At 42.0% G+C, this 18955-nt stretch overlaps 1 protein-coding gene across 2 annotated transcripts in view; it reads left to right on the top strand.

Moving 5' to 3' along the window:
* DAB2 (DAB adaptor protein 2) overlaps positions 1-18955 on the top strand; it is a 39551-nt gene that overhangs the window by 16499 nt on the left and 4097 nt on the right. The window contains exons 2-10 of one of the 2 annotated variants that reach the window (XM_074952499.1): positions 4128-4314; positions 8062-8201; positions 9283-9381; positions 9880-10011; positions 13065-13148; positions 14024-14068; positions 14326-14388; positions 15732-16367; positions 17570-17726. In XM_074952499.1, coding sequence (XP_074808600.1) covers positions 4221-4314; positions 8062-8201; positions 9283-9381; positions 9880-10011; positions 13065-13148; positions 14024-14068; positions 14326-14388; positions 15732-16367; positions 17570-17726 — 1450 coding nt within the window. In that variant the 5' untranslated portion in view covers positions 4128-4220. The remainder of the gene's footprint in view (positions 1-4127; positions 4315-8061; positions 8202-9282; positions 9382-9879; positions 10012-13064; positions 13149-14023; positions 14069-14325; positions 14389-15731; positions 16368-17569; positions 17727-18955) is intronic. The other variant, XM_074952500.1, reaches the window with a different exon arrangement.

The raw sequence follows: 18955 nt of genomic DNA, 5'->3' as shown, positions 1-18955 counted from the left end.
TTTGGTCTAGTCTGTAAACTATAGATCAATTTGATGCAACTGGTGAATCTGGGTTAGTCAAAATTAGTGATAGAAGAGATTGTGTAGTTAAAACTAGAATACTTATGCATAGGTTTCTCCAAGCATAATATGCTTATTACATACGCATACAAAATTACTCTTGCTTTGATTTAAAGCAGATGCCTCTAGTGTAAATCTCTCTAAGTGGGATGAGATTAATACATATTGGTCACCAAGATTTAAGTGTTGTGTTTGACCCTAGACTTCATCTCCAGTCAACTTTTTGGTATAGACTCTACTTGGGGTTCCCCCTGGATCAGATTGGCAAAGACCTTCAGTTTTTCACTTTCCTCTGCAGCATGGGGCACAGTTGACTTGTGGGTTTAAACTAGAGAATGATTTTTTTTTTCTATAACTTGAAATCTTTAAATCCTGATTTGAGGACTTCAGTAACACAACCAGAGGTGGTCTATTATAGGAGTGGGTGGGTGAGGTTCTGTGGCCTGTGATGTGGAGGAGATCAGGCTAGATGATCATGATGGGTCCCTTTTGGCCCTAGTCATAGTCTGTCTGTTGCAATGATCTCACTTATATGGCCACAAGTATAAAGTTTTTATATAGTGGTGGGAAACTAAATTGAAAAGGCAACAGGACCATCCAATTAATATTCTAGCTAAGGAAAATCTCTTGCAAACCAAAAGCCCAGCAGTGTTGGTTCCAAGATATTCTCTCCTCTCTCACCCGCCCCCCCCCCCCGGGTAACATCCAGCATAAATGTTCAAAACTCCTGAGCAGTCCAAAATCTTGCTCACTACAGATATAAATGTCTTGCCTAGTCATGATTGAACACATGGGTATTAATACTAGATTTAGGACTCCTGGTCTCTTCTCTGGCTTGATCACTTTGGAACATGTTCACTTTGCTTCCAATAAGCAGCCTGGAACAACATTCTGGGTCCTCCCTTAATTGCAGTTGAACTTTCTACACAAATTTGTGTAGGAACTTCAACAGCTGATGACTCTAAGTGCAAGACTAATACGCAGCAGAACTTCATGTTGCTTTTGGGGGTGTCAAAGCTCTGAACCAGAATTTCTTTTTGTACTGTAACGAACTAAATTTTCTAGACTCCAAACTGGATACTTCTGGAATTTTTTGCTGACAGCTGCCATTTTCCCTCAAGAAGTCATCTCGGAAGCAGGGGGAGCAGACTACATAAGACTTCTGCCTTGGTCAGCTTTCTGAGAGTGCAGAGTCAGACACCATTAGCAGCTATCACTGACTCTGCCTCCCTTCAGTGAAGGCAGATGAGATTTTTAGTTTCCAGCCTCACTTCCTGATCTCCAGTAACTGGTTTGAGTGCTCCTATGCAAGAGATGCTTTATTGGCTGCCCCTCTTCAGGGACTGACTTAATCAGGTGGAGGAGGATAGCCCAAACACTGACTAGCCTTTTGACTAGAGCAAGGAAGGCAACAGCAGCTTTTCATGGAAATTCTCTTTCAATCTGGTCTATGGATAATTTTGCTCCAGTCTTTCAATAGCCTTGGTTTTAGTGCAATGCTACAACCAACACTGCAGCTTCCACTTCTCTAGATAACTAGAGAAAATCTACTACTTTCCCAGAAGATGTTGCAATATTACCCAGCAGAACAGCTGTATCTGAGGGCAGTAATAGGAAATCCTGAACATGTATATTTCCCAAGACTGCCAGTATGTAGAGGAGAGACCCTTATTGGCTACAGGCAACCTACACCAAAGAGCCACTTGAATGACTTCACTTTAGGAATTTCACAATTAAGACTCGAATTTTCTACCATTTGACATTCAAGAAATAGAAACCAAAGAGCTACATATTCATCCCACCCCATCTGCACTGAAAGTCCAATGTCAACAGCTATCAGATTACTCATAGGACTTTAATTTTTATTAAGCTAGTCTTGATTTGCCTTCTGTGATAGGGAAGGCATTGGAGTTGGTGTAGCTCCTCTTCAGTGCTATAGGGAAAACCGAACTAAAAATTAATGACTCTCACAGAACCTTTTAAACTTTTTTCATAAGGAAACCTGATGCTAAGGCATATTGGCTTGTAATATTTGTCATCTAATGTAATCAGTGTGACAATGTAGCTTTCTAAATTGGCTCTAGACACTTACTTTTAAGTCTCTGCTTTATTTTCCCCTGGAAGCCGATTTCTATTTCCTGACTGTTTCAGCTTCCTTCAGATGGCTGACTTCTTTTTCTTTAATAAATTCTTTAAATACTGTCTCATTGTGGATGTCTTGCATATTTTGAAATCCAGTTTTGCCAGTTAAAGTACTAGTTGCGTTTATCTGATGCTTTACCCTGATCTAGTATTTCCAGATCTAGCACAGGCAGTAAAATTTTTTTTGTCAAGGTCCAAATTTCTTGGGCAAGGTATAGTCAAGGTCCAGACTCCAGAGGAAACTTAAGATTTTTTTCTGGGTCTGTTCAAAAGCCTCTGGTGGTCCAGATTTGGCCTGCAGGACACCTATTGACTACCCCTGAACTTAGATGCTAAAATACATTGTTACTAAACAGTTACTTTCTAGGTCTTTCAAACTAAATTAGGAAAACATTTAGAGCCTGATCAGGACTGCAGAGTTTGAAGATCCTCTGTAATTACTTCATGGCTTCTTAATCAAATGAGACAGGGAGAACTGGGGGTGCTGCCTCATCCCCTGGCTTGAAGTGGTTTCCATCATATACAGGGTTTACAGTTTGGTTCAATGACTCTCTCAGCACCCCCACTATACAAATTGTTCCAACACCCTTGGAGACTGTTTGACGGGGATGCTACTGTAAAACATCTTGGCTTTGCTTGGATTGAGTTTTGAGAACCAGGGATCTTTAGGCTGTAAGACTACTAGATGTAAGGAACATAATAATTTCTGAATAATCATCACCTTCTAATGGTGCACAAATGATTGCCTAGGTAACTTTGATTACTTTGTCTGTAAACACACGGTGTTTAATAGGAAATACTACAATAGTCTTTCAGCTTGCTCATATCTGTGAAGCAGAACTACCCTTGAGAATAATTAAACTAAGCAAAATGAAACTTGTAGAACTGCCTGCTGCACAGGACTCCCCTACTGAACTTTTGCTGGGTGGACAAAAAGCCATTCCAGGACCAGGGATACTCTGAGGTGATCTACAGGAAGGGCACATGATGCCTCTGCCCACGACATCACATTCTTGTTGGCCCAACTAGCACAGGACCACAAATTATGGGCCTGCTTGTATAATCCCCTTGAGAAAACAATACTTGTCTGGCATTTCTGCATTAGTGAACAGGCATCAGATGGCATGAGAGGCTCTGAAATGGAGAGAATATGGAGCATTTCTGCACTGAATCAGTCCCTACATGTCATACCTAAAGTCTTGACAGATCCTCTATCTAGTCTATTGCATTATTGGTTTGTCCAGATAAGAGTTTGAATCCTCCAGAAGGACAAAACCATGCAGGAAAAACAGGTATTTAGAGCATTAATCTTAGGGAGGAGGAGAGAAAGTGGGTAAGCTTAAATCTCAGCAAGGAGAGAATACCATCAACTTCAGGCCACAAATAACTTGTTCCCAAAACTGCAAGTGCTGCACTTATTCACCTGTGTGGAATCTGAAGCACTTACCAGTAGCTTTCCTCTTCCCCTCACTATATTGTGCAATTGCAAAATGCTCACTTATTTAGCAATAGTTAGTCCAAGTGAAATTGATCAAAATGGCAGTCTAGCCAGACTAGAAACCAACATCTGTATAGCAGATAAAGCAAAAACAGCTCAGGAAGGCAATTGTATGAAATTGACATCTTGACCTCCTTGGCACACCAAGCAAATAGTGGCTAGATCTTGATCCATGTCCTGTAACTAAGCACTTAGGCTACTAACCTATAATGTGAATATCTGTGTCCCTTAATGGGATACATTAAAATGTCTTTCCTGGAAGGTCTGCAGCTAGAACAACTCCTCATGTGAAATCTAACTTCTTTACTGGCTTCTATATAGTGGGGCTATGGCATGTACACTATTAATAGTCTTAATATGGTGACATTTTAAATAACTGAATGGAATATTGGCAGTTTAACTAAAGTAGTTCATCTCCTTCCTGAAGGCAAAGTATTATGCCGACCTGTTGATCACTGTTTGGACATCAGCAACACAGCAAGTATCCCCTTCTGGAGCTGAGGCTGGCCTCCATCTCACAATGTCTAACGAAGTAGAAACCACTAATATCAACAACCAGCCTGAGCAGCAGGCAGCACCAAAAGCTCCTGCATCAAAGAAGGAAAAAAAGAAAGGTAAGCAATTCATCTCTCCAATACTAAGTTACCTCATGCAGCCTGTGACTTTCTTATTGTCCCTCTAATAGCTCTTCAAAATATCACTTGAGGGCATGCTTTCAAATAGCAACTGCTCTGAATGCATGTCCAGAACTTTAGCATAACCCCTCAGGGACTGGCTGGTCTGTTTTTGTGTTTGTTTGGTTTTTTTGTTGGGGGGGGGGGGGAGAGCAGAGTAGGTAACAAATACTAGCCAAGATGTTCAGAAAAGATGTCTGAATCCTTAATGCTGCTAAGTGGTTCACTTTCATAGTGCTGAGCATCTAACCATTGCCACTGATGGCTTAATCTCCCAGAAGCTATTGGCACTTGCCCATAACCCTTTCCTTCTGAAAAGACTGCTGCATTTAATACCAGACTTAAACCCCATTGCCTACAAAACTTCTGCCAAATCCCAAAAGCTTAAGTCATGATCAGCTAGATAGCCTCAGTTCTAGAAAGCTGACTCAGCAACAGATTTAAATCCTCTGCACTTTCACCTGTAAGGGTTTTTAAAAAGTGTGCTCCCAACTACAGAACGCTCTGAATGACCAAAGTGGCGTGTGGGGGTTTTTATAGGAGTTGAGACCAACATATATCTGAAAACTGATCCCTAGAATTGACTGGCTCAGAAGTTTATTGCTAACTCTTGCTAGTTTGGAATAGAATCTCTGTTCACATACATACTGGTCACATGCACCACCACCTCTGGGTAACAGTGGAGAGCATCTGTGTTATGGGGGCAAGGAAAGGTCTTGCATTAAGCAAGCATACACCCAAGCCACAGCACCAATTTTGCCTTACTTAACTCCAATGGCAGTTCCTTTAGGGGTCTGTCAGTAATTTGGTCTACAGCACTGACTGACTCAACCTGCTACGACAGTCCATGGTCTGGCACCCTGTAGATGCAAGTTTACACTTCCTCAGATTATAACATAGAGTTTTGGCTTATTACCACTCCCTTACATCAGCCTAGCATAGATCTAAGGTCCTCCTTCACTATTCTGTGTCATCCAGGTGCCAGTGAACCTCTTGACTGCTTGTACCACTTTTAATTACACCCTTTTAATGTTTCTCCAAAATATTGGTTTAAACAGCTTCCACTTTCTCATGGATAAGTATCTTAATCAGGTAAGTATGAAAGTTAGAAAACTGGAAAAGCTGTTTGGTCTTGTCCCTTATGCAAAGAGTTGGTTAGAGGATGAGTCATGTGACCTTCCTCTAGGTGAAGGAGCCAACACAAAGTAGTACAATGGAATAAAACTGCATTACTGGAGATGGCTGACTTGCAGAAATAACAAGTCCAGAACATAGCTGAAGATAGGACTCAAACATCAAATGCTGCTGATAGAGCAGTATAGTTGCATTATGCTTGACAAATGCCCGATCTATATTCCAGCATGCACGGGTAGGGTAGACTAGGAGATTGGGTTATATACACGCAATAGCTTGACCAAATGATCACTACTGGATCCTATAAAAGGACCTGTCGGAGTTGAACTTGTTCACACTCTACTCAACTTTCATGGCAGTGCAAGAGATTCTAGCAAACCTTAAATACTGCACTGATACTCTCCCCTAACTTTTTAGAGTCCATAAAACCTAAAATAATTCTAAGGTGGCAGGGAGGAAGCAACTTGAGTAACTGCAAGATCTTAAATGAATATCAGTTATTCCTAAACCTGCAGCTGTCTTCAAAGGAATAGCTCACTGTTCCAGAACAGTGTCTAAAAATCAAACTTCTAATTTAGAACTAGAAACCTTCTCCAGTTCAGATTCTGGTCATCTGGAGAGTGGAGTCAAATTCATGTCTGCACATCATTCTACACACACCATTCCACGTACAGAGTGGCCAAACCTGTTTTTGGTGTGGTGTTTGCGTTTTGGTTTTTGTTTTTTTCTTGGTGCATAACACTTACCTCTGCATTTCAGAGGTGCTAATACCTGCTGGTAGATTACCTTTGAGCAGCCAGAATCAAACATTAGCCTTTGTTTATAGTAGTGTCCAAATACTTGATTTTCATAGTCTGAAGCACAACAAAGTTGTGCTGTCTATGAACTCTAGCAGGACTGAAGTCTGTTTCTGGATACTGTTAATCACTTGAAATATGATCCATAAATCTTGTACACATTTCTTGTCACTAAAAGTTAATGTATGAACATTCTCACTGTAGAATGGAAGAGTAATCGAATTGATTATAGACCAAGAGATTTTTATGCAGTGTCAGTGCTTGGTATCAAGCAGGATTTCTGCTCCAGAACCAGTGATACTGTACCTGTTTAGTGGAGGGGGAGGGGGGGAACTCTTGCCTTGTCACTTTGACTTAATAGATGCCAAGACCTAAGACAGGGGTGAAAGTAATAAGAAATTCTTACCAGTACAGGGGCCAGCTCTGGAAGGGGCAGGGCCTCCTGCAGAAGGGGCAGGGCTGGAGGTCAGCCTCCCCCAGCCAGCCCATCTGCACTGCCTGGCCCCCACCATCCAGGGCTCCAGCAGCAATTTAAAAGGGCCTGGGGCTCCAGCCACTGCTGCAGTAGCAGCAGCAGGAGCCCCAGGCCCTCTTAAATTGCCAGCCCCAGGGCAGCTGCCCTTTGGCCCCTCTCATTGGCAGCCTGGGGAGGCAATAACATTAGTGCTGCCTCAGTGCCCCTTTTGCCTCCCCCATGGGCAGCCCTGCCAGTAGGACCCATACCAGCAGGGCCACCAAGACATGGAAGCGCTGCCACAGCAGCACTTACAGAGGGTCCTTTGCCACAGCAGCACTTTAACTTTGCTTGCCCCACACCTCCCCATCAGCAGCCCTGCCAGTACAGACCCTACCAGCAGGGCTGTCACCAAGGGAGGCAAAAGGGGCAGGGATGTTAAAGCATGGGCTGCATACAGGCCCATACCCACCTGTACCAGCTCACTTTCACCCCTGACCTAAGGTAATATGCCTATTTCAAGATCTAGAACAGGACTGGGCAACCTATGGCATGCATGCAAAAGGCAGCACACAAGCTTTTCCAGTGGCACTCACTGCCTGGGTCCTGGCCACCAGTCCCAGGGGCTCTGCTGCTGGCCTGGGATTCCATCCACCAGCCCTCTGCCAGGACCCAGGGCTCCACTGCTGGCCTGGGGTACCAGCTGCCAGCCCAATGCCAGCCAGCATTTCAGCTGCCAGCCCCCTCAACCTGCTGCCAGGCCCAGGTCCTGGCCACCAGTCTGGGGGGCTCTACTGTGGCCTGGGGCAGTGAGGGTTGCAGACAGGGCCAAGAGGGGGCGCAGCTCAGCATGGATCGTATGGATTCTTATTACTGGCACACAACCTTAAATTCGAGTGAATAAACTAAGACTGCATACCACTTCTGAAAGGCTGTCGACCCTGATTTAGAAAGTCTGTAGTATAACCTTGTTTACCTTCAGAAGACTAAAACTGCACTTGATGGGCAGAAGCAACTTAGGTTAGAGAATCAATATAACTAGCCTTAAACTGAGGTCTCCTATTGCTTCCCCACAATTCTAAATCACCATCTAATAAAAAATGGGACCCAACGGTACGAGAGTATTGGAGACTCCCAGTTAGCCTATATCTTTAAAGCAATATTAAAACATATGGCTCATATAAATGTATGTTAGCAGCAGACTAGAATGGATTAGAAAATGAATGACAAAGCACTCTCCTCAGAGACTAGACACTTAAGCTCTGAACACCATAATTTAAAAGCTTCTTATCTATCTTTCAGGATCAGAGAAAACGGATGAATTTCTTTTGGCCAGATTCAAAGGGGATGGTGTAAGATACAAAGCCAAGCTGATTGGCATTGATGATGTTCCAGAAGCAAGAGGAGACAAAATGAGCCAGGATTCAATGATGAAGCTGAAGGTAAAGGCCTGAACTTGACCTTTTTAAGCAGACATGCATGCTATTCAGTAGGCAGGATATGGTGGTCAAATGCACACCATGCCACAACTCCCACTGCATATCAAAAGTAACATCAAGCAATGACCACACTTCAGTGTGATACAGGTGCACAAATCCTAGCTGGAGGAAAGGTGCCACTCCAATCAAAAGATTAGCAGAGCTAATGAAGGGAAGGAAGCAGCCCAAAACTACAACGAGCAACTGTTTAATCTGAAAATTGCTCTGCAAATATTTTGTAATCCATATAGCTCTTAGCATCTTCCAGTTCAGATGCAGGTTGGTGAGCCAAAATCAAATCCCAAACTTGGAGAATTTAAACTCCCCTGGAAGGGAGTGAAGGTGGCAGGGAGAATTTCCATAGCAGTTGTGAAAATTCCAAATTGGATTAGTAAAAACATGCATTTATTTTAGTTACAGTAGTAGTGGATGCATGTTCTTCTAGCAATTCAAAAATGCTCAATAAAACCTCAGTCTTATGACCTATAGCAACAAAGTCTGGAGAATAATGCAGGCAAAGCAGAGTGAACTACAAGTCAGCAACATTAAGCATGTTCAGATTTACATGCCTCTGGGCTCATATCAGCCTCTTCAGTACTAATAACTTGGTCACTCTTGTTGGGCAGTATGGATAGGCAACTGATCTCAGTCACCTGTTTCCTCTAAACCAGGAAGGGACTTGGCCTAGTAAAGAGATTGCCCCGATAGCACCTCTGTCAAAAGGAGCTACATAAATTAAGTCTGCTTTAAACCTCTTCCAAGCTTAAACTAGTGCAGGTGGGGGAACAATCTTGAGAACCTAAAACTCCAGCATTTTGTCTACTAACATGGGTGCATAATAAAACTTAATCTCTGGTGTAGACAGGTGGCCAAATTCAGCTGATCTGCCGCTTCACTGAGGCCTATAGGTTACACAGATCTAAACTGAAACACAACTTTTATGCTTTGAATATCTGGGAACAAATTTGACTCAAGCTGACAACATTGGTACTCAGCAAGTTTGAATTGCATAAATCTCATACTAATAACACTCCTGTTCATTTAGGGAATGGCAGTAGCTGCCCGCTCCCAGGGACAGCACAAACAGAAGATCTGGGTGAACATCTCCCTTTCTGGTATCAAGATAATTGATGAGAAAACTGGGGTAAGAATTCAAAACTGGCTTTGTGCATGACCATTAAGACTGCAGCTGTGGTCACTGGAGAAGAGAAGAAACTAACTTAGCAACTGCTTCACCTAAAATTTAAAGACCAGGAAAGTTTTCTACCATGTAGAACACCTCTGTGAGGACTCTCTTCTACTTGATTTTTTTTTTTCTTTTTTTTCCCTCCTTTGGAGGGAGAGGGAGGGAGTTGGATCCTGTCTGACCTCTTTAGGCACTAATAGCCTGGCACCATTCTGTCATGTTTCTAGGGATACAGAGCATGCCAAACCTTAATGCTTGCAAACCCCTTGGATATTGCCCTGTCCACTTTTTACAGATTTGATAATCTGAGCTCACTTAGGTCTTTATTGTACATAAGCACTTGAAGAAAGTCACTGCCATCCCATAGTTTTCTCTGTGTACTCTAGTTCTGTTCTGCACCAAACCGTGGTTTTGTCACTCTTTCAAAAGACTGGAACTAATTGCTTTCAATTCTAGGTCATAGAACATGAGCATCCAGTGAACAAAATCTCTTTTATTGCTCGGGATGTCACTGACAACCGTGCATTTGGATATGTTTGCGGAGGAGAAGGACAGCATCAGTTTTTTGCCATAAAAACAGCACAACAGGTATGAATGAAGGGATCTGTTGGGCATTAAGGTCATCCTGTGTGACCTGCAGGCCAACTTTTGGGCATGTTACTTATGCTTTTCTACATCTCAATAAATCAATCCTATCCCAAACTGGAGTGGTCTATGGGCTTCATAAAACAAACAGAGCTGACTCAGCTTTTAAAGACCAGTTTGAAGAAACAAGAAGCCTATTCAACAGGCTGTCTCTCAAAATAGAAATGGAGTAACTCCTTACAATGGAGAGTATCAGTTGAGGAATAACATTCCATGTCTTGCTGATTTAAGAATTTCTCACTGCAGCATGACATGGTGGTTAACCCACCACGGAGATGTAAGTTACTGAAGTGGCTGGAGCTTGCTTTCAGCGCTAGGAACACTGGGTTATTTCTTGCATTTTAGCATGCAAAGTTCTGTGGCTCGCCAAAGGAGCCCCTCTCCTCTCAATGGAGAGCAACTTAAACATGTGCACACCAATAAATTTTGTATTCATGGCCAGGAGCTCTGGTCTGCACTCTTAAAAGTGGGAATAAAGAATTGTTAAAAGGCCAGCACAAATGGCAGTGTCTGAGCTCAAGTGCAGACTTGTGGATATGTTAATCCTACAAGTTTGACTAGTTCTGACTTTGCTGTTCCTGTCTAACACAACTGCTACTAATGACAAGCCATATCTCCAGCTTCTCAAAGTTTCATGTCTGGCTCATGGGGCACTGATTAGAACTGCTTTTTCTCCTCTTCCCCCACCCAAAAAAAGCTGGAACAAACAGGTGATAGGACCTGGTGTGAACTTTCCCAGAAACAGAGTATCCTTTTGGAAGGCTTATGCAATTGTCAAGAGCGATAGCTTGTCTGGGCTCTCCACCTACTGTCTCAGGATCCTTGGGGCAAGCTCGTTTGCTAATGCCTGCTTAAATGTTGGCTTAATCACTGACTCTTTTATAGGTGCAGCTGGTAACACTGGCTAAGGTTTCCCAGCGCTACCCATTATAAGGCCACTTTCAGTTCCTTATAACTTGAAACTGTACATCCTGGGTGTCTAAGGCTGAGTTTTGGGAAAACTTCAGCTCATGCTGTTCCTCAGTTGCCAAGAACAAGGCAGAGGAGGAGAGGAATGGATGGGAAGAAATCTATTCAGTCCTTAAAGTCTGACCTTTGGAGCAAGGACTCGAAATTTGGCAGGGAGTAGCCTTTTTGCCATCTCTGAAAATCTGAACAAAATTGGCCACATTCAACAGGGTGGTTGGTGTGTGTTTTTTTTCTTTTTTTAAGAGCTTATCTGAGCTTGTGCAAGTACTCCCCAAAGATTCTGTGCACACTGGCCATTCTCAGACTGTTCTGCAACTGTAGTTCTGAGCTGCTATAGGCTGAGTCCAGGCTCTCCATTCAGGTGCCTGTACCTCTGCTCTTCATCCCCTACCCACCCTTATGCCCCAGGCAGTGTGCAGGAAGCTTCCTAACCTACGTGTAGAAGGAACAAGAGTCAGACCTTCCCAGGGTCACGTGTGGCAGCAGCACAGATACCATACAATGTAATCAAGACTCTCTATCACTTAGCACCCTTCTGCATATACCTTAAGGTTTCAGAGGCAGCCCTGATTCTGGCACTTCTTAACTTTGAGGGTTGGACTTGGCATGTGAAGCTATGGCCACACTATAGTGGTACAACTGTGGCTCTGCTGCTGTAGTATAGACCTGTCCTAAACCAATGGGAAAAACCTTTCGCAGAGGTAGATTATCTACATGGGAGGCAAGTCATTGGCTGACAAACTTGCTTCCAGCTAGCTACATCTGCCGCAGGGGTTAGGCTGACCAAACTACATGGTTTTTATAGAGCAAATTTTTCATGACCCTGAGATTTAGCTAGGTCAACTTAACTTATAGGTGAAGATCAGGCCTTAATGTTCTTTCTACAGGGATTTTGTGATTCTCTGAACAATATAGTTTAGCTTTAAATGCAACACTTTATCTCCTGAACACCGTCTGAAGTCTTGATGTGGAGAGCAATGGGGGGGGGGGGCTTGGAGGAACAAATGGCTTTAGAATCGCCTTTCCTGCAACCCCTTTGAGGAGATTTTCTAGCTAAAATGAACAAAGCAAAACCTAGCAAGCCTGCTCCTTTAGTCTCTTGCCCTTTTGCCCTCAGTTCATGGGTATCTGTTCCAGGTAGACTTATGCAGCCAGCAAATTCTAAATGAATAAAATTGGAAAGTCCTCAAGAAGGGAGGAGCATGTAGAGGGGAAAACAGCTCAAATCCTAAAACTGAGCATAGACCAGGCAGTTCTACTCTAGCCTCTGGTAGAAAACAGGGAGGACAGCAAAAATGGATCAGCTGGCAAAAGCTGGGTGCAGCAGTAAGTGCCTGGGAAAGGGATACCTTCCCACAATTATCAGCCTCTCTTAATAAAAAGCCTACATTAGCACATTGTCCTCTTGCTGAAAACAAGGTGTACATATTCCCAGAACATCCCTAGCACTGTACAAAGGAAGGCACAGTTCTTACCCTGGACAGTTTGCAAGAGATACAGGTCAGGCACCATTGCCCTTGGACTAAGCACAGAAGTGCTGCTTCCTGTTTGCACACTAAAGGTGAAGTTCTCTTCATTACATGTTGTCTTACTGTTCTCAGTCTCTTGGCTGCTCCTCTGAAACCTGCAATAGTAAGGGAAGCCGTGTTAGTCTGTGTAAGCAAAAAGGAAAGGGTGCCACAAGTCCTCTTAGAGACAAACAAATTTATTTGAGCATAAGCTTTCATGCTCACGAAAGCTTATGCTCAAATTTGTCTCTAAGGTGCCACAAGTCCTCCTTTCCTTTTTATTAAATGCAATAGTAAGCAAAAGGGTTTGACCAAAGGGGAGGTGATGGCAAGTGAGACTTGGTTTCAGTGTATTCAAACACCTTTCAGTAAGCTTCATGATAAAGCAGTTAGCCTGGAAATTGATATCATTCCTATAGGCAACTACTAACTCAGCTAATACAGTTCATAAATAAGGGCAAGCCACCAACTGGAAAACCTTCTCTGCAGAAACCTAAAGTGTAAAACTTTCCCTTTCAGGCTGAACCTCTAGTAGTTGATCTTAAGGACCTCTTCCAAGTAATTTATAACATCAAGAAAAAGGAAGAAGAGGATAAGAAAAAGGCAAGTAACTTCTGTGTTAGTAGGAGATCCTTTCGGTAGGCAGACTCTGTTGGCAAATATTTTGATAAGCAACTAACTACCTCTTGTGTTCAGCATTACCATATCTCAACTCCAGTATTGCCCAGTAGCTAAACTGACCGCTATATAACTTGTGGTAGCACTGAAGCACTACTAGCACATACCTGTCAAAAGATTAAATTTAAATACACATACAAGTAGTTAGGATGCATAGTGATCCAAGATTCTCAGGTTATAAATAACTCTTCTATTTGACTAGATCAGTAAATGTGCAAACTAGGTTGGAGAGGCTAGCACTTGAGTGTTAGTTTTATGTTAGATGTTTCATGTCAACATTTATAATTTGTCCTTAGCTTTTGGCAGCATTTGCTTTACTACCAGAGCAGTCTAGCTGAGCATGTTCAAATTCCTCCTCTAACAGTTTCAAAAGCTGTAGAGTTCTTTACAGAAAGGAATCTGACCTTCTGCCAATCAAGTAATGGCCAGATGCTAATGTATACTATATATTTTTTTCAATCTTGGAATGAAGAAGCCAATAAGACAGTTGAGGTAAAACTTTACTCTTTCAATTCTGAGTAATACATGCACTCTGAACAAGTGAGATTCTAACTGTTGCCTTCTCCTTCATATACTGTCTACCTAGCAAGTACAGTTGGAAGCAACAACCTCAGAACATGCAACTAGTACTATAGAGCAATACAAAGGGTCTTACCTCTTCGCAGCACTAACAGCCTAGACCTAGTCCATCCTCTCCCTCTATGGCAATTCATAAATCAGTCAACCTGAATAATCACTAGAATAGATGCTTATTTCAAACTTGTCTTAGCACTAACATTGTCTTTATTTTTCACTTCCAGAATGGTAGTGATGCATTGACTGATCAAGGTGACAAACTAAAACTGGTATGTTGACACAATGCTCACTTGAGTACTGTATGTAGCTTCCTTAAACTACATAGCAGATCTTAGCAGTTTCTAAGGGTGCACATGTATGAAACAATTTGTCTCACTAGAGTAAACTACCTCCTTGAGTTAAAAGTGGAGTATCTTAGACTTTGACTTAATATGTTTGTACTCTGCTGATCTTAAAAGCTTACATCAGTGTGGTGAAATCATTGCCTTACACAGAATATGAACCTCTTCCAAATTAACTTTTTAAGGGTGTTGACCAGATGGATTTGTTTGGCGATATGTCCACTCCTCCTGACCTGAACAGTCCTACAGTAAGTAAAGACCTTTCTTGCAGTAAATAGTTGCTTGCTAGTCTATTTTGTGACACACATTACTCAAGGTGAGACTTCAGATTGACCTGATGTTGCAGTTAACCTCACAACTAGAAATAAAGACAACTGCTGCAAAAGTAGCTTTGCCACTAACTGGAAGGAGTAAAAATTCAAATTTCATTCTCTTATGTTAGATCTCATAGGAAGCCTGTTCCTATTATAAAATCTCCATTGTGGCAGTAGTTTGTTCCCTCTATCATTTCATAACCATCTTCATCCATGTCTGTTTGCCTCTAGTGATATCAGCTACTGAAGTTCCGTAGCTATAAATGGCAGGCAGACTTGCAGTACCACACAATTTTCAACACCTTTTTTATGGTATTCATACTAAACTTGGCATTTTATAACTTTTTATCTATGCAATGACTTTCAAGTGCTACACTTAAAATGCTGGCAAAAGAATTGAACAAATCTCAGGTCCCTTACCCAGAATAGGCTCTATGGCCTCTTGAATCTGTCCAATGCTGCTCCTCTACAGGAGAGGTGGGGCTCTTCAAACTTGCTGTACTGCCCCCTCACCCACAATGACTTCATAATCCACAGGCCTCACTTATTATTGACTTGTGAAATTAAAGAACACTGCCAAAATAAACTCTGCTAAGCTTACTCAAGCACAACCTACAGTGTTAATGGCATACTGCGATGTAAGTTACATTGCAAATACCCTACTGATTCAGAGTGGCTGGTGCCTCCCTTAAGGTGCCCTCCTAATCACTCCTGCAAGCATAGTCTAACAACAAAAATGGCACTGTGTAGGCAGACTGCTACTGAGCTGCATAAATACTACACTTGAGTTTCATATCTTCTGGAGTCAATACACTGCCTTAGCAGTGCCTTCATATTTTAAGTTTGTTATGAGAGTCCCTATAAAGCAAACTGTAAATGGCTATAACTTACTGACTTGTGGAGAGGAGATCTGCAGGGTTTGAACTTAAGCTATACATGGCTCAAACACTTATGTCTTCAGGACAGACTAAGCACTGCCCTGTAAGTGCTATGAAAGCAGCTATCTGGATGGGAGCCCTCTTATTCCAATAGCATCAGAGGGCTGTTGTAGTGAAAGTGAGAGGGTGGGTGTGTGTGTGTGTATATATATATCTGGCTCCTAAGCCTGTCAAGCTTTTTGCTAATTGTAAAACAAAATTGATCACCAGACTTCCTGGTAATGAACATGAAGTGTTTGGGTTTTTTATTTTCTGCACAGTAAAGATTGAACACATTACATGGCTTGCATCTTTTTCAGTCTTCAACTAACTTTACTTTTTTTCTTTCCAAACTAATAGGAGAGTAAAGATATCCTGTTAGTGGATCTAAACTCTGAAATCGAGAACAATCAGACTTCTGTAAAAGAGAGTCCCTTCTTGAATGGCATCACTTCCTCTCTTCCACGACCAAAGTCACAGACCCCTTTCTTGCCTGAAAGTTCTCTCTCTACCAGTCTCAGCTTCTTTCCCATTCCCAATCCAGATCCTTTCAGTGATGATCCTTTCACACAACCAGACCAATCTGCACAACCTTCATTTGATTCTTTAAAATCTTCACTTCAGAAGAAGGAAAGTCTGAGCTTTTTGGGTAACGGTGCAGTAAATGGTGATATTGACTACTTTGGTAAAGAGTTTGATCAGATTTCTAATAGAACTGGCAAACAGGAAATACAGACAAGCCAGTGGCTTCTTGAGAGTAAGCCAAAGCAGCTAGCAGCAAGGACCCAAAATGGGGTACCAGAAAGAGAACAGAATGGTTTTCTGACCAAATCCTCATCAAATCTATTTGCGGAAAGCCCTTCCAAAGGATTATCTCTGCAAAATGGAGTAAAGCTGGACTCTGACAGCAATGTCCAGCTCATGTCACATGACTCCATAACAATTAGCCCACCTCCGCAAAGTACCAAGCCAGGAAGAGGAAGGAGGACTGTTCAGGTGAACATCTTCAAATATTTAATGGTGACATGCATGCTGTTAGATGGGCTGGGTGAAGGAAGCTTTCCTTTTTCTTACCAAAATATGGTGATACTGGCTAAACTATTCCTGCTACTCTACAACACAACTTTTTTTCTTCAATTCTATTCCACCCACCATGTTCCCTCTGCAATCCATGTTTTCTGATTTCATGTGTACATTCATAATGGTTATCACTAAATATGCACTTTTTTATCTTTTCAATGCTGCCATACTTCACTAACTCTGGTAAGTATTTTGATCTGAAATGTATGTAGTACTTGTAAATGTATATAGTATTTAAATAAAGCAACTGTCAAAAAGGTGCCTGTCAGAACAACGTACAATTCTGAAACTCAGCAGTAAATTCATTCACCCTCCAGCAGACAATAGTCAAAAGAATACCTTTAAGTTTTCTTAAGTCCATACAGTACATATTTATTCTAGAAGACTTTAGAGAACACTGCACTCTGCAGCAAGCTCAAGGCAATCTTTCATAGTGCCTTCTGATTGGTCTATATAAGAAGTTCTTATCCTACCTATTTGTAGATGACTAAAACTGCCATAAGGGTACTTCTAAACTTTTTTTGGCTATATGATGTGAAAGCCTTTAGAAACAGTGCAATTCCATCTATCAAATATGCTGCAACAGAATTAGGGGGGGGTGTTGTATCTAAGCTACAATTTTACTCACTGTTAACATACTGCAGTTAAGTCCAGTATGACTTAACTTATCTTGCCAGTGCTTACCTCCAAGAACAATGTACCTGAAGCGCACAACCAATGGACAATATTTAAATAGTGTTCAAGCCAGGATAGTCTTCTATTCTGAGCATAAGTAAATGACTTAATTATATGCATGGTATTCCAAAACACACCCATTTAAATGCTTCCTCTGTCTAAAGTCAGCTGTGGAGGTATCTAGTCTAAGATTAGAACTCAAACTTTGCAGCCTACCAGTCCTTTAGTGTAAAACCTGGATCCTATGTCTCCTGGTTCCAGAACCAAAATAGTTATCTGAGAGCTCTAGCTTGCTTAGTAGCAGATACAGGACTTTGCCTGTCTTGGTAGTATCAAAACTTTACTGAAAACAAGGCCCAGAAACTGGAATTGGTATCCTTTTGGTAACTGTGTATCCCAGTGAAACTGTCTTTTCTCTTCTCCCCTCCCTACCTTGTTTCCAGACTGCAGCAAATGATTTGTTTGGCTCGGACCTCTTTGCATCTACTGCTGCAGAGGCCCCAGGCCTGACTTCTCCTGCAGCACAACCTGCACTGGTGCAAACCAACCCGCTGGACCTCTTCCAAACCAGTCCTACCATAGGACCTCTGGCTGGTCTAGGTTAGTTCATTACTTTAAGGTGACAAATCAACCTTATTGGCTACTTCAACTTATGGTCTTACTTTTAGTAAGTCGGACTTAAATTTAAATCTTCTCTTGACAAGAGTGTGCTGGAGTTCCCTTTTCCCTTCTGGCCTCTCATGTTGCATTTTCTCTACTTTCTTCCTCAGCCTGACAGCATCTCATTAGAACATATTTCATTGACACTTATATACTCCATCCTCTGTGTACTTAACTGAGTGCTTGCTCTTTTAGCTTGTGGTGTGAACAGACTATGTTGCATGATAAAAACAGAATCTGGTTGCCTACTAAAGAGACTCTTCACATACACCACAAGATACCAGTAAATGTAAACATGGTACCAAATGTTAAAATAGTACAGGAAGAGAGCAGTCTGGAGATTGACATATTGAATCTCCAGTCCAGTGTATTGGCAAAAGTTGCTTTTCTAATCGCAGCTAGAAAAATTACCACTGACAAGTCTACACAGCAGCTGGGAGCATGCCTCTGTGGATACAATATTTTTAGCACATTAGCTCAAGCATGTGTCTGTCTACCTTCACTGGGAAGCACATTCCTGCCTGCAGTGTGGACATACCCTAAGAAAAGACATGCTACTGCAATACAAATTGTGATGACTAGCAGACTGGGGGACTTTGTGCAAGGCATTCAAAGTTAAATGCCTGCAGAGTTGCCCAAGGTCACAACAGGTCATTGTCAAATCAAGGATAGACCCAGGTCTCCTGCCCAGTCTGGTGCCCTACCCAGTTGACTACCACTTCTAAAACATGGAGTGTTTCTTGTGTTAAACTGTACATGTATTGGATTGTGGAGCTCTAAGTCCATACTTATCTGACTGCCAGCAGTTGCTCTGGCTGACTTTGTCCACAGCTGGCATCTTTATTCCATTACTGTTACATGTGTATTAGAAATCTAAAGAAACACTAACTCAGAGTTGGGCTTTCAGCACTATAAGTTTAATAACTCTACCAAAATCCAGCAGCGCTGAGAACTAGTCCAAACTTTCCTAGTTGTCCTTGCTGTATAGATAATTGGGACGGCTATAACTCCATACCTTAAATATATTAAGTCCATATTTAAGTAGACTGAATACAGTTGGACCCTCAAATTCACTGTTATCCTATGTCCAGTATCTTGGCTCAATGCCCTGTGAAGGCCTTTATGTGAACAATTGAATACAGAATCTTCACAGGGGAGAGGGGTGTGGA

Source organism: Natator depressus, chromosome 5 (genome assembly GCF_965152275.1).
Source record: "Natator depressus isolate rNatDep1 chromosome 5, rNatDep2.hap1, whole genome shotgun sequence".
NCBI classification, from domain to species: Eukaryota; Metazoa; Chordata; order Testudines; family Cheloniidae; genus Natator; species Natator depressus.
Note: the sequence above shows the minus strand (reverse complement) of the source record. Positions and strands in the feature narration are given on the sequence as shown.